General features: G+C 36.6%; 1 protein-coding gene across 3 annotated transcripts in view; it reads right to left on the bottom strand.

Annotated features, from left to right (window-relative positions):
* Positions 1-15,348, bottom strand: part of IMPG1 (interphotoreceptor matrix proteoglycan 1) — a 65,155-nt gene that overhangs the window by 21,228 nt on the left and 28,579 nt on the right. For all 3 annotated transcript variants that reach the window (XM_074861903.1, XM_074861905.1, XM_074861902.1), the window contains exons 9-12: positions 14,158-14,178; positions 12,539-12,792; positions 11,022-11,098; positions 10,008-10,545 (exon numbers count right to left, since the gene is read on the bottom strand). In XM_074861903.1, coding sequence (XP_074718004.1) covers positions 10,008-10,545; positions 11,022-11,098; positions 12,539-12,792; positions 14,158-14,178 — 890 coding nt within the window. The remainder of the gene's footprint in view (positions 1-10,007; positions 10,546-11,021; positions 11,099-12,538; positions 12,793-14,157; positions 14,179-15,348) is intronic.

Genomic DNA, 15,348 nt, shown 5'->3' on the forward strand with positions numbered 1-15,348 from the left:
ACTGTAAAGATTTTGGAGCACCCCAAAAGGAGAACCTGAAATACCGTTTTTGATTTATTTTGTTTTAGAATTATTAGAAACAAAATCTGACAGGTTACAATACCTGTTGTTCAGAATGGAAAGTACCCTCCAAATCCCTACCCACTTTCTCTATTTTTCATAACTGTATGACAGGAAAAAAAAGAGCAAATTTTGTTATGTGATGGGACCATGAGACAGTTTTGTGGTATGGAAGTTTATTAGTTTGCAAGATGGTAAAAACAAAATAGAAGTCACACAGTATAAATTCAAGTAATGTGTTGTCCCAAGGACCTAAAAACAGAAAAGACAAACATGAAATTAGAAAGTTAAAACCCGTGACTCTCTTAAAATCTTGTCATGAGATAAGCACTTTAAGACTTGCCAAGAACAATGAAAACATTGAATACAGTTTGGGGTTTTTTTGTCATACTACATAGTCACTTGTATGTGAAAACCATATAATTAATGGAATGGAAGTCACAGAATGAGAACTATTTTATTCTTCTAAACTGTTGTGCCTTGGATGAAGGTATTCTGATTTTTCTCATAGTTTTGAAATGGAACAAGTGACTCTGCGAGAGAGAGATGGAAGGAGATATTTAACTGTAAAGATCCTACTGGTTTTGCACTATGTTGCATTGTAAGAATACATTTCAATTTTAGTGTTTTTGATAATGACTTTGGGCCAGATGCCTTAGTCTGACTTGACTTGTTAAATCCATCCATCACGGCTGGTTTCTGAATTTGAGCAGCTCACAATAGCCAGAGCACCGGTGTCAGGCAGCAGACACTTTAAATATTACAACCAGCAATAGCTACACAGTACAGTAAAATGGATCCATACAGCCTTTAGCTGTATGTTTGCTTTGAAATTCCCTAAAAGACCTTCGTATAATATTGGGGTGCAGAAGTCTCAAGACATATGATAGTTTCTCAAAAAATGACATTTAAATAAATATTTGGGATTTTTCTCAAAAACATTTAGATTAAGGGTACATGGACTTCATTTAAATTTTTAAACTGTTGAGTAGACATGATAATACAAAGATGTAAACTACCCTCCTCCTTCCACATGAAAGAAGTATTAAGTATAACTAACACAAACCTTCTCACAACAGTTTAAAAAGAACTCGTCAATAAGAGGGGAGAAAAGTGAACTACCGGAAGAATTTTTTTTTTTTTTTGCAACTGTAGATGATACTGAGTGTATTCTCTTCTGCCCTGCCATGTATCATCAGTGAAGTTGTCTGACCTGATGCTTTCAGGCATGTATTCTCCTCAAGCCACGCTACTTTTTTCTTTATTAGAGCTTTGCAGTCCCATGTAGGCATATTGTGGAGTTCTTCAAGAATTGTTCAGCATAATTTTGATTTTTATTGTTTCACTTTAGAGTGTCAGTTAGTGCCTGATTCTGAAATGGGGAACAAGATATTTAATAGAGATGAGAATGGAACTTTGGGCTTATCTTAATGATCTAAGATAAGTTTAGCCAGGCCTTCAGCCACTGCTCTAGGCTACATAAGCATTTAGGGGAAAGCACTGAAATGTATTACTGATGCAGTATTTTTCCAACTTCATTCCTTCTGATCATCAGAAAAATAAATCAAAACAATGGCAAGTTTTATTGAAAAGTAGAGCTTAGGAACTGAAATCCTCAAGTATGAAGATGCGATTCATGAATTGTTTTCTCAGTCAACCTCCAGCAGGTTTTGCTATGCCAACAATACCCTCCTCCCACAATCACCACACAACCACCACACAAACCCCATTAAATTTAGTATAAACATCATTGTAAATTCACCTTCATTTAAGATTTTAATGTATTTTTGGTTTTTAGTTTTAAATACCATGGCATCTTTCAAACTGAAGAACTAGCATCTTAAATTGATATTAGCATCAGTGACATCTATGTGAGACATCTCAGGTATGGCCAAGAGAACCAACGTTGGAAGGCCAAGCCCCCTCTGTAGATAGAGATGTGAAACTCCATCCAGAGATGTGATTCAGAGCACCCAAGTTACAACTTGCCTATAATAGTCTAATGTAGGTTGCACGAGTTATCCCCTAACAAGGAACCAACTATTAAGAATTCCAAGCTGAGCTCAGATGGATTTTCTTATGCTGGTAGGATACTGAATCCTCCAAAGAGAGGACTGTAATAATTTTATAAAATAAAAATTTTAGTACCATTTGATCATAACACATTATTTCTTGAAGCCAGCATTTCTAACAAGACCAAGGATTTTTAATGAGCAAGAAAAATGCATTATTTAGGGCATGTTAGTCTCAGCAGTACCACTTTACTTGATATTTGTTCTATCTGGACTACATGACATGCAAACTTCATTAGTTTCATTCATTTATGACCTGGCAAAAGGTAATCTTACACCCCCTGGTCAAAAGTCTGTATTATTTCTTTCAAAATATTTTTCTTATTTTACTACTGCATTGGTCACAGGTTTTTAAATAATCTTATTAAGGGCATTATTAAAGTTATTTGTGATACTGTCTCTTCAAATTCTGAACTTATTTCTTCCTTTTTTATCAGAGGATTAGAACTACTGGAATTGTGTCTGAAGACTGTAAACTTCCTCAAAGAAGTTTTTAGCCCTTTAGTTCTAAAGAGAATTAATTTTCTGGAACAAAGTGTGGTTAGATCACGTGCAGCAACAGCTACATGTCCCTCCTGAAGGGAGAGTTCCTTCATGCACAGTAACAAAGGTGAAGAAGAATTACAGGTGGGTTGGAGGCTTGTCAGGTTTTCAATGTTATCATGTAGCAAGTACTCCTCCTCTCCTCTTCTCTGAGCCTCTATAGTCTTTGTGGTTGCTCCTGTCTTCCTAGGCAGCAGGCAAGAGAACTTTCCCATTTTTCAGCTTTAGATCTTGTCTTTTCACACAGTCAGAAAGGTTTGGTTTTAACACAAGATGGGATCTGAGACTGAAATATATGAATGCCTGTGGTATATATGTTACATCTCACTCATAGTGGAGGGTTACCTGCAAACAGTGAAAAGCTTAAGTTTTGACTAGTGGTGTGATTTTAAGTCAGCAGTATTATGGTGAATTTGGAGGGAGGGAGATGATTCGTTTAGAGTGAAATAGCATTGAACATGGAAGGGGACAATCATTAGGGAAATGCGAATTATAGAAGTCATAGCAATTTGGAAACATAAGGTACTGAAAGATGGTTAGCTTTGAGAGTCTAAAAGGGTGCAAGTGAGGTACACGAGAATTAGCTGCAGGAGCAATGGACTTGACTAACAATATACAGTGATGACTGTGTGAGAGAGAAACCCCGTGTGTGTGTGTAGAATATGAGCATCTGGTCCAGGTGTGCACATGTGGAAACAATGGGACAGCAATGTGCGCCTGTGTCTGGGGAAGAGACTTACGAGTGAAAAGTATGAGTGAACAAGTGACAGCGCACTGAGGTATATCTTCCTGCTATATATATGGGTGGAGAACGAGGAGAATGAGGAACATTTCCTCATTATACAAGTGGCTCATAAGATTTGCCTCTGGATAAGCAAATTTTGTTAGAAGAAATAGAAATTGTTTTCTGTACTTCACACAGTAATTTCAATGAGTCATTGGAATTGCCAATTACATATAAAGTAAATTTTCAAATATTTTGGTTAACGTGCATTTATGTTACATATTTGGGGGGGGGGGGGGGTATGAATAAGAAATCATATTTGAAGGAAGAAAAGCTTTACCTTAAAGTAAAACTAAACTGAAGTGATTGGATAGCTTAATAATTTAAACAAGTGATGTGTTAAACTGGGAAAATATCACAGAATCACTGTTTCTCATACATTTTTGTCTGGATTAGTAACTTCATTTTAGCATTTTTAAGTATGTTTTGAAGATGTGATGCAGGTTTTGTTCTATTCAGGTTGTTCCTGCTCTTCCCAGCATGCAGATAGCTGAGCAGCAGGCTATCATTAAATTTTGACCATATGCTAATCACTTACTCTAATATGTTTAGGACTCTTCAGGATACCTGTAGTACCCTGAATATGCAATTCTAACTTTATCACAACAGGGAAAATACTACGAACTTTTTCTTAAATCTGATGTATCGTAATATGGGCCTGTTGAAGCTTTTGCATTCAGCCTTATCTTCAATTCACAGATAACTTTTAGGCTAATCAATATCATATATAATGCTTGAGAAAATGACACAGACCTACCTGTTCACTTCCCCAAGCATCAGACTGAAGCAGCAGCTCCACGAAAAGCGTTCTTTGCATGTCTGAGGCGGCAAGTGACAAGTGAAAGGGCACAGAGAGAAGCTGATGGGGGAGAATGTTGAGAAAATCCTGTCAGTTTATGGTCAAAGAAAACACAAGAAAAACAGAAAAATATGTAAGGAAACAGAGGAGTTCTTACCCTGTATAACCATTGATGTGAAGGAAGTGGTGAGCTTTCCTGGCACAAAGAATGGTGAATTCCAATCCTGGGAACATCCAGAGTGGTTCTTGCAAGAAGTAATGAGGTTTTCTTTTCCATGACAATGCTGGTTATGCCAAATAGAAAGCTATGCTAAACATAGATGGTGCTTAGGCAGCTGAGGATGAACCAGAGACAGAAAGAATCCCCAGACAGAAAACTGAGTTTTTCTACAGATTGCTTAGAAATAGTAGTGAGTGAGGAGTGCACAACTAAATTAACTGTTGGGCAGGAGGAAGACATTAAAGGGGACCACCCACAACAAGGCTGCGTGAACATGAGAGCAATTATGGAAATTAATGAGGCTTTTATCAGTTACGCATACAGAGATGTGACCACCATCTACTCCTCATCAGTGTTTTTTTCTCACAGAAAAAACTGTGATCCACCCTGAAGAGTCTTTTTCTCTCAGAGTCTTTCTTGAGAGCTTGAGGATGATCCAGGCTGGTGAGCTGAGATGTGCTACAACAGAATAGCTGAAGTGTTTTACTGCTAGCTTTATTTTGTCCTGTGCTTCTGGAATAACTTCTCCAGAAATAATGCTTCCTCCATGATGGTCAGAATTTTGGGATAATAATTTACCTGGAATGTATAATTTGTTAGTAGCTACAATTAAAACAGATAAAAATGAAAATTCTTCTTACTGTTTAGGAAGTATATAGTTATTATTGTTGCCGAATTCATGAACTCTTTTATCTGTTTATACATTTGTTTATATATGTTTTATTGCTGAAATTTTCTTGGGTTTTGAAATAACAATGTCTAATACATTACACAAGTGGATTCCTTACTGAATGGCCATATTGTTTTAGGTAGAGTCATAGGAAGGCTGCAGAGAGGGTGAAGAAATTTAACCATACAGAAGAGATATTTATGAGTTAACTCCAGAGGGGAAAAAATATGAAGAAGGAGGAATGCTAGAGAACAGTGAAGAGGTATCATCTCAGATAGTAGAAGAAAACAGGGGTTTTGCACTGGTTCTAAATGGAAAATGGAAATAGTCTAGATTTTGAAGGTGCTACAGCAAAGCAAAACCTTTCTGAGTAGTCAAATCTTTAAACCACAACATCTGATCCAAGCATTTCAGAACTTTTCAGTAAGAGGTCTGGAAATTTATACCAGGGTTTTTCTCTTAATTCTATTGTGAAATCTCAAAACAGAATTTGAAATTCAAAGGTTAGACTTACTCTAAAGGCAGTTTAGCATCTTCCTAGTAGTACTGAGCTACTTCAAGGGCTGGATTAACTGTCATCACTGTTTGGCCAGCACAGCTGTCTAATCCTCACTGGCCTGCTCTTTACTGCCCATGGACAGCACCACTGTCCAGAATGAGCACAGTACCATCCGAAAGAAGCTTCACATCTGCTCCTGGTTCATTCCTCCCACTGTCTACCCAATCCCATTCTGCACGTCTCAAAAGGACACCTCTTGTCAGTTTGAGTCCTTGTTCCTCACCTGTTTTTCACTCTCCTTTCCCAAGATGCTTTATGCAGAACTTTCTGTATATTTTTGTGTGTGAGGCTGAGTCTGATTATCTTTCTGGGAGCTGTGAAAGAATTTTTTTAATTACTTTGCTCAGTGACCTCCGGTAGGCACAATTAAAGTATTTGAGATAGGTTGTAGAGATTTGATGTTCAGGAGTCTGTAGTAACGTTCAGCCTGTAGTCACACCTATGTGATAACTGGTGTAATAAAATCCATCTGTGAAACATACAGCTGATGGGGATACCTAAAAGAATCTCAAACTATGTTACTTCTGGTATCCAGCTCTTCCTTCATGGTAAAGAGTGAATTTGAAGTTCTAAACATGTGATGAAGAAAACTTGCTCCACCTTCTGGACTGTACGGTGGGGAAATGGCTAGAAAATAATGTAGTAGAATTACAGGCAACTGTTTAGACTCTAACCTTCTGTTCAACCTCATACAGTACTAAGTAGTTCCTGCTGTTTTACACCAGCAACAGTTAAAAGTTTGTTTGTTTATTTTTTAAAAATATTACTAAGAAATGCAGCTATGAAATGCAGCCAGGCACAAATGAAAAATTCTGTACTTGCTAGTAAGGAATTCTGCTTGCTGTATTAATATCACCAACACTGTTGACTTTAATAAAACCTTAGACATAAATGTTGTTAAGTCCGGAATTTCCAGATCAAATTCTATCAGTTCTTATGAAATATGCAACATCTAGGGAAATAAAAGAATACAGGGAATGCTGTACACAGGACTGCCAGAATTGAAAAAAGCTATAAAAAAAGAAAAAGTTTTAAAGAGTATATACTATTTATGCTTTTAAGAACTTAGTAAATAGATTTTCAACATCTCTCTTCTGTATGTTTTCTGTACTATAAGATTTTAACCAAACTACAGCTTTGTGTCAATGCTAACATGGCATCCCTTCTTTTTAGACAGGGAACAATTATTTTTCTCCTGCTACTCAGTTGCAGAGATAGTGGTGGGATTTTTAAATTCTTGTTTTGGACATAACTTGTGTTCAACAAGGAGGAACAAGAGTTTTTTACAGCTTTGGACAGTTTTTTTTGTTTTGCAGATTGAGAGGTTCCAACCCAAATGTGCAACAAATAATTACTTAAAGTAGTGTTTAAAGGGTCAGTACCAAGTGCTTACAGGATCAAACCTGCACTTACAGAAGGTCCACATCTCTTTAAGTGCATGTTCTGTGGGCACAGGCAATAATAGCTTTAAGAAGAAGAAAAACCTTTATTTATTTTTTTACTGAATTTCAAAATATATGAGAAAAATTTGTTGAAGAAATCTGTGTAAGTGGTGAACTTTCCATTTGTATTATCCATCCTAAAATTTCCCTTGGTCCTCATATTTGCCTGATGACACTGAAACTCATTAAACTATGCAATATATTATCTCTGAGGATCATTTAGAAACACTGAATCTAATCGCCATTTTGAACTGAGGTATCAGAGCCTGTGGGAGAGTGAGATGAACTGTGGTCCTACACTGTCACTGGGGAACAATCAAGCAAGCTCGAACCTTGGGGCCAGAGGGGTCCATCTCCTGTACCCCTCCTCCCATCCAGTGAAAACCAGTTAGGCAGTAACTGTAATAAATTGCAATAAACAAATTATTTACAATTTTAAATCTGAAGAAAAAGAATGGAACTAGTGCCTTCAGCATAAGTTGCTCTGCATTTTTGGTGAGTCAAATATCCTCTGCTGCTTCTCTTCAGTCATTTGGAGCTGTTAGGCTACAAGGTTTTTCAGCTATTTAGAAAATCACAAGTAGATATGTGACTTTATGTGATTTTTATGACATTAAATCCCTAACCCAATGAGTGAATAGAATGAAAAATGCATATGACTTCTTTTTCCCCTGCAAATGTAACTCTTTTCCACAGTTATAATGACTGTTATTTAAAGGTATGCTGTACTGTTATTTGAAGGTATGCTGTGCTTTTATCAGTAGCACTACAAGACTTCTCAACATGTGTTTGAAAATAGTTGTGTTTAACACTTTTCATCATAAAATTTATTTTCAGGAACATTTGACAATTGATTATTGTAAGAAGTGATTTTCTAATCTTTAAGTGACTCTGCTAATCATAAAGTATTTTCCTTTATCTCACTTCAGAACTCTGTGTATAAAGGCAAGAGTATAGAATGGGAAGTTCTTATTCAGTACATAAACTACCAGGCGCAACAGCATGATCATGGAATATGCTATGCTCTTCCCTTATTGGAGCTAATTAGTGTATGATCCCAAGTGGAAGCTTTTACATTCTTTAAAATGACGATATTGTTTTTTACTGGATCCAGAAAGAACAACACTGTAAACAGTACACTACATGTGCATTCCCCCCTCTCACGTTTCTGCTGTGTGGGCCCATTGTGAAGGACGTTATCACCATGCAGTGGGGTGTTTCTAATCAGCTATGCAAACATTGCCTGTTTGCCTTAAAGGATCTGGCCAGGCAGCGGGGATGAAGGTGTCTTCTTGCTGTTTCTGGGCATGCTGTGTCAGAAAGAACATCCTGAAAGGGGGAGGAGAGTTCATTATTCTCACTGCAAGAGGCTTCTGGAGTGGATGGTGGGACATGAAAGGCCAAGGACTGAGCAAGGAGGGATCTGAAGGATCAGGGACAAAGTAGAGCCTTCTAAGGGAGCAGGGGACTTTCGTGCAGCAGGGAGCAAACTTAGAAGCTTTGAGGATGACATTTTTGGGGATCAAGAAACACTGGGTGTGGTTGTCCAAACTAATGCATATTGTGGGCATTTTGCCCTGAATTTGTTTTTTGTTTGTTTTTCTCTGCAGATTTTTTAGTATTGCTTAGAGACTACGTGGGGACTTCAGAGAATCCTGCTGATTCCTATGAAGTTCTTACTTGCCTTATGCTTTTCTGTTTAGGCAGTCAAAAATCTGTCTCAAAGCACATCTGAATATTCAGCCAAGAACTAATTCCTCCTATGTGTTTGTAGTGACCCCTTGCATCTTACGCAGCTAGCACGGGCTTCTTAGAAGTGTAAGTAAAATTAAAGTTTACTGACCTAACGCTGAGATGGTGAGGCCAGGTCAGGGAGCAGAAGAGGGAGAAGACAAGAGCTAGGACAAGAGCAGGAACCATGGCTCTGTCGGCTTTGCCGAGGGCTCTTGCTGCTGCCCCACACAATCCAGTTACCTGCACACTGTCGTTCTCCACAGTGTCTAGCATGGCTTTCCAAGCCACTGATGGAGGTGATGGAGGCAGTAGCCTTACTGACATTTTGCTGTTCTAAGGGGAAGCCTAATCTGCCTGTGGCCTAAAGCTGACCCTACTATCTTTGTCCAAACTTTTTTCATCTGCAGGGTCAATGCTTTTCTGATAACTGTGGGAAACATGTCTATCATGTATTTTTCATTTTAAAGGCTAAATTATACAGACTTTTCTCCGCCTAGACATACGTATGTATATAGTTTTTTGATTTATTATGTATTTTTTCTCATATATCTGGGTGCCTCTAAAAAGCCCTACTGTATGGATAAAACTGAATAAACAAACATGGAAAACAGAAATATATAAAAGTTTTTCACATTCATCAAACCTGTAGGTAGGTAAAGTTTTCTGAATCATGATACTCTTTGCTTGGAATAAATTATTTCATGATACTCTTGCTGCTGTTATCCACATCTCTCTGTAGAACCCAAAGTAATTTAACTTCCATGTTTTAAATACCAAAATTTTTTTGTGTTAGCCTGGGATTTCCTTTTTTTTTGGTGTTTTCCCACATGGCTTTTTGCTCTACCTTTTTGAATTTGTACCATAATACCCTGTACAAAGCGTGCCTTACCCTTAGGCGTTTGTTGTTGGGTTGGGCTTTTTTTTCTCACTTTGACAACCTTGAAGTCAAGTACATTAGGTATTTCCTGAAGTGGGCATCAGAAATGTAAATTTTTCACCTCCGATGGTCCAGAAAAATTTGTCACAACTGAAAGGAATGCATACTGTGCTTGTACGTGACTGTATGTGTAATAACAACTGGATCTCTCCTACTTTCTCTTATGGAAAAATCTTTTGTGTCTTACCTTGTCCAGACAGACTATCCTGGTCAGCTTCCTTGAAAGGTGGTTCTGTTATATCAGTCAGTTCTTTCTTCTTCTCAGCTTCACTATTTGCATCTCCAGCTTGCAGGAGATTAGGTGGAATAAAGCTACTTGTGGTATAAACTGCCAGTGTGGTATCCTGCTCCACTGGAGACTCATAGTCATTGGTGACTAAGTCACTGTTAGCAGAATCATCTGTGGAAGGAGGCAAATAGGAATCCTCTGGTTCTGGAGGACTGCTAGTGCTACCCAGAGCATTGAAAGGCACTGTGAAACTTTGGTGGTCAGTAGTGATATCTTCTGTGTCTGGAGGAGATTTGTCCTGAAATGGTTCTCTGGAGGGTATAGTAGGGAACACAGGTTCAGATGAAACAAAATTATTGAAGTCTTCAGGGTCACTGATCTCTTCACTTAGGACAGGGATGCCAGTTGTAAATTCGCTGACCAAGATGTCTCCTGTTTGGTCCACTGTTGCTGGGCTGGGGTAACCTAGTGGGAGTTCCACACTCATGGAGTCCTCCTGAAAAAGTTTTTGAAAAACAGTTTTCATTGCCAAAGAGGCAAATAATCTTTAGGCACAGGAGCTTGCAAACAGCTAACTCACCATGAAGTCGTGGGATGTATAAAATGTTTGGCATGTGTATGTGATCCGAATAACATTGCCTATACTTTTAAAAATGGTTGAAGAAAAATGACTTTCACTATCCCTCTCAGTTGCTCTCCTTCTGTCATTGAGATGTACTACTGAACTGGTGAGATATTGTTTGTAATTAAAACTGGAAAAGGTAATCAAGCAGTGACATTCTCCTGTAAATGCTCTAAACAGTATCTCTGTTGTTGTATAACAATACAACATTCATCCTTATAACATTTATAAAAGGCAGGTATGTATTTTAGCATAAGAGCCTTTTTCTGTATATTTATGTATATCTTAACACTGTTTTATTTCATTTTTCATGGAGAAATAAATAAATACAGCAACCAGTATTAACTTACCAAATCAGGGCCTGCCAGAGGAATAGTGACCATGGCCTGGATATCATTATCAAAATCACTAGGTGGTATAATAGATTCTGAAAAAAAAAAAAAATAATATAGAGAGAGCACAATATTTCAGCTGTGGCACACTGAAAACTCATCAAGACACATAAATTCAGTAAAAGCCAGTATTAAAACTATTCTCCATCAAAAAATTACTTCTAAAAATCCATGTTAAGAAGAAAAATAGGCATAAATTTCCATTGAAACTGGCAATTATGAGGGAAACAGGAATTTTATATGTATTCTTTGTACTCTTTATTTAGTATGAATGGGATAAGTCTGCAGAGAGCTGAACCATGGATGAATGCTTAAAATCAGCTGAAATATGAACTGCTCAGTTAAATCCGCATGGGATATAATGACTCATTATATTGTGTTGTTCATTAAACCTAAATTCTCTTCAGTTTTACCCAGAGTCCACACCATTGTTACTCTCAGCGTTTTAGCTTTAGTGCCCGGTTGCTTCCTTCACCCCCTTAGAGAAGCTCTTTAGACGTACTTGCATGTAACTAAAACTGGTTATTAAAAATAACTAGTGGGAAAAAGATTAAAATAGTTATTATTAAAGTGTTCTACATGTACGAATTTTTTTTCTTGGGACTTTTAATCTACATTAAAATATGACATTTTATTCTTACAGAAAGTATTAGTTCATCTAAATAATTTTTTTTTTCAAGAAAATGCTGCTGTGTGTAAATGAAACACTACAGCTAAAATTGGGTATGTGTTTTAAGATTGTTTAATAAATATACATATAAAATATTTTAAATTATTTTCCCCATTTTAAACCCACCTCCCCAAAACTAGGGCTATATTAGCTTTGAAAAAAATAATTGATGGACTAGAAGGGGATACTTATTAGTTGGTTTACTGGACAGGATGCTGCTCTTCAACATTCTGCTGGAGGTCTTCACACCTAGATTTGTCATCTACACTCCTGTGTTTCAGAGAGCATAATGCACTCTTACAGTGTGTTTCACACCATCAATTTTAGCTTGGGATCAAGCATTCTTTAAGGTGTCAGTCTCTCTGACTTCACTGGGAGGTTAGATGGCTTGCTTAAAATTGAGACTCAGCTTTCAGAAAGCTAAATTTACATTAGAGGAAGCCCTCACTTTTTAAAGAAAAGCAACTGTCCATACTGCGAAATTAAAATGATATGGTTATATTAATAGTATTTTTTTTCTTTTTCCTCTTATTTGTCTTAGTGTGCAAAATATCTAGCTTTTCTAAACAAAGAACCAAGAAAAATAGATCCTCCAATATGACTGGAAGTTAAGCTGAATAATTATAAAGGCACATTTTGCTATAAAATTTAACTTAAATCCTTTGGATGTTATACAACACTTAGGAGAATGGGATACATCTAATGAAAACAAACTGTTAGAGAAGCAAACGAGACCTTACTGAAATTGAATCAGTTTGAAAGGACAAGTTTCAGACTTGTGCGAGGCACCGGTCTGCTTACTGACCATCAGTAAACTGAAGTGTTCCAAGGTCCATTGGCAGGGACTGGTCTTCATGGAGTGCTATAGCAACCAGTTGCTGAAGCTCTGTTACTGTGAGTTTAGTTGATGGTATCTCCCTTTCTTCCTTTGGAGAAAGTGGATTTTTTTCATTTTCAACCTTATTAGATCCAATAGTTGAGATGTCATCTGCTGTACCTTTGATTTCTGAGCCATCTCTCTCAAAGTTTACCACATATCGTGCTATAGTGCTGCTTGATCTGCAAGGGGAAGATGCAAAAATGCCCAGTGCAGCAAAATCAGTTACTGGCTGAGGACTGATGCATGCAACCATAACTTATTATCTTCTGAAAAATAATACAGATATACTTCTTTCTAATGAGACTGTCATCCTCAAATTACTTTTGCTACACCTAAACCTTTTTTATTCTATCCATAATTTTTAATACAAATTACAATATTGAAGAAAATTATAAAAATGTCCTGACATGATCCAGTTTGACTACTCAGAGACCTGTAGAACTGGTAATATATTTTGAAGTCATTGATTATTGGTTCAAACAGTCATAAATGCATTCTGAGGTTACTAGAAGCCATAATCACCTATTAATTATGCAGGAACATATGAAAAGGGATTGGACAGTTCATAAAACTACAGATAAGCAAAAATCCTATCACATACGGGGTAACGATTTACTCTTTTTTGTTGAACAGCAAGAAAGTTAGCTAATGTGTCAAGAAACAACTTTTCACAATGGCAGATAGGTTTTCCAAGTCCAAATGAATGTATATAGTTTTTCCCTAGATGTATTTGTTTAACAGAAGTCTCAAATTTTCACCACTTTTAATACATCATTTTTCATAAATGCTAGAATCACCTAATTAAAACGAAAAATAATGAGTACATTGTAAAACATTTGTACACCACTATGTTGCTTTTTATAAAATCAAATAACTGGAGACAGAGGAATTTCACTTTGTCTAGTTTGTGCTATATATTTACATTTCTATGACACTGCAAGAATCCGGGAAAAGCATTAGACAATTCTTCCTTTTAAACTACGAGTGGAATAGAAATTCTGGGAGCTGCTAAAAAATTATTCCCCAGAAGCACTTTTAAACAACAACAACAGACTGTGTAGCTGTTTGCATTGCCAGTTCAAAGATCCCTGCTTATCAAGCTAGTAACTGGTCTCTGCCATTCTATCTGGCCTGATAATGGAAATAACAAATCAAATTCTACATACTTATTGAAGATAATGTGTATATGGGAATTACAGCTATGAAACAGCAGATCAAAAATGAAAATTCAAATATGAAGTTTCCCTATTTTTTTCACTTTCAGTTTATGACTGATAGAGATCTTTAGTTATCTGAATGTGACTTTTCTTAGGTCAACCAATTTTCTTCCCTTCAGAGAGATCCTGACAAAATTTGATTACATGAACCTTTCAGATTAAGGTAAAAGCTATCCCTGCTGCTTTATATCAAAGATTTTGTACTTAGGCAGAACACAAATCAATTCACTTTGTCACATCAAAATAAAGAACATTTATTGATGTATCTATGTACATCTAATAGTCTATAAAATGATTAATCTTAGTTATGAATTACAGACAAATTACCCATCTTTCTCCTTCTTCTGTCTTCATTTCATCACAGAAGAAAGGGTGTGATAAAGGATTGCAAAAGAAAGAAAAACAAAGATTCATGTATATATTGGTAAATCAATCAGTCATACATCAAAACCATTTTCTGACTATTTTATCTTCTATGTGTCATCTATAATATTTATCTCTGTGTGAAAATGACAGCCTACTCTCCTTCATTTCACTTTTCCCCTTACAAACAATGGGAATCTCCATGTTTTGAGTGGGGAAACAGGAGCTTTACTTTACCTTGATAGTTTGAAATATCTGCTTTCCTATTTCCCACTACAAATGGTGCAATTTGGGCACTGCTGTTGCTAATCTGTTATCTTTATGGTGTCAATGAACACCTGCAGACAGTAGTAGCAACTGTTACTGTTACCACACATGGTGCCTACCCAGATCCTAGTCACATGGGTAACCTAACCTATTAATTACCTCTGGAAGACATGCCTATGTTGACCTTCTGTAGTATAATGCCCTGTTATTTTCCCTGATGAATTCTCTAGTATATTTCTAATGTTGTCCTTCCATATTGCCTTGTGGGAAATGCTGCTAATATATGTAGCAAGATGGCTAAGGGAGAATGGACAGCAACAACTGTCTTCTTTGCTGATCGGAGTTAACTAAGTTACTAGATGATGGAGAGCAATCCTGATCTTCCACACTGATAAATGTACTTTCATTTCAGCTCCTAAGACCAAGACACTAAACAGAAATGGATCACAGATCTCCTGGAGTCACAACTGAATGAGATTAATTATTGCAAGTATGAGATGCTACTACAGATTTTCTTTGCTTGTTCTACAGTAGCCAGCTTTTTGTTTTCTTACTTTCATTATCAAAATGTAAACAATCAATTTTCACTCTATTTTACTCTTCTTTTTCCCCAGAAATTTTGCACAGACAAAAGCTAGGAAGAAGTATGCTCTTGCCTAAAATTTCGTTGCAATATGAATGTTCTTCAACATGTATTAAATATTACTACAAGGACTGAATGTTCCTGATGTTGTGCCATAAGCCCACGTGAATTTATGTGTTTTTTTCCCGCTCTTTATTCCTTTCCAATTTTATGTTGTTTCTTACTATCAATAATTTGGTTTTCCCTTGATTCTTTACATAATGTGCACTTGTCTACAGAAGCATAACTATATCAAAGTTTTTGAT

This window comes from Strix uralensis, chromosome 3, assembly GCF_047716275.1.
Source record: "Strix uralensis isolate ZFMK-TIS-50842 chromosome 3, bStrUra1, whole genome shotgun sequence".
Classification (NCBI taxonomy): Eukaryota; Metazoa; Chordata; class Aves; order Strigiformes; family Strigidae; genus Strix; species Strix uralensis.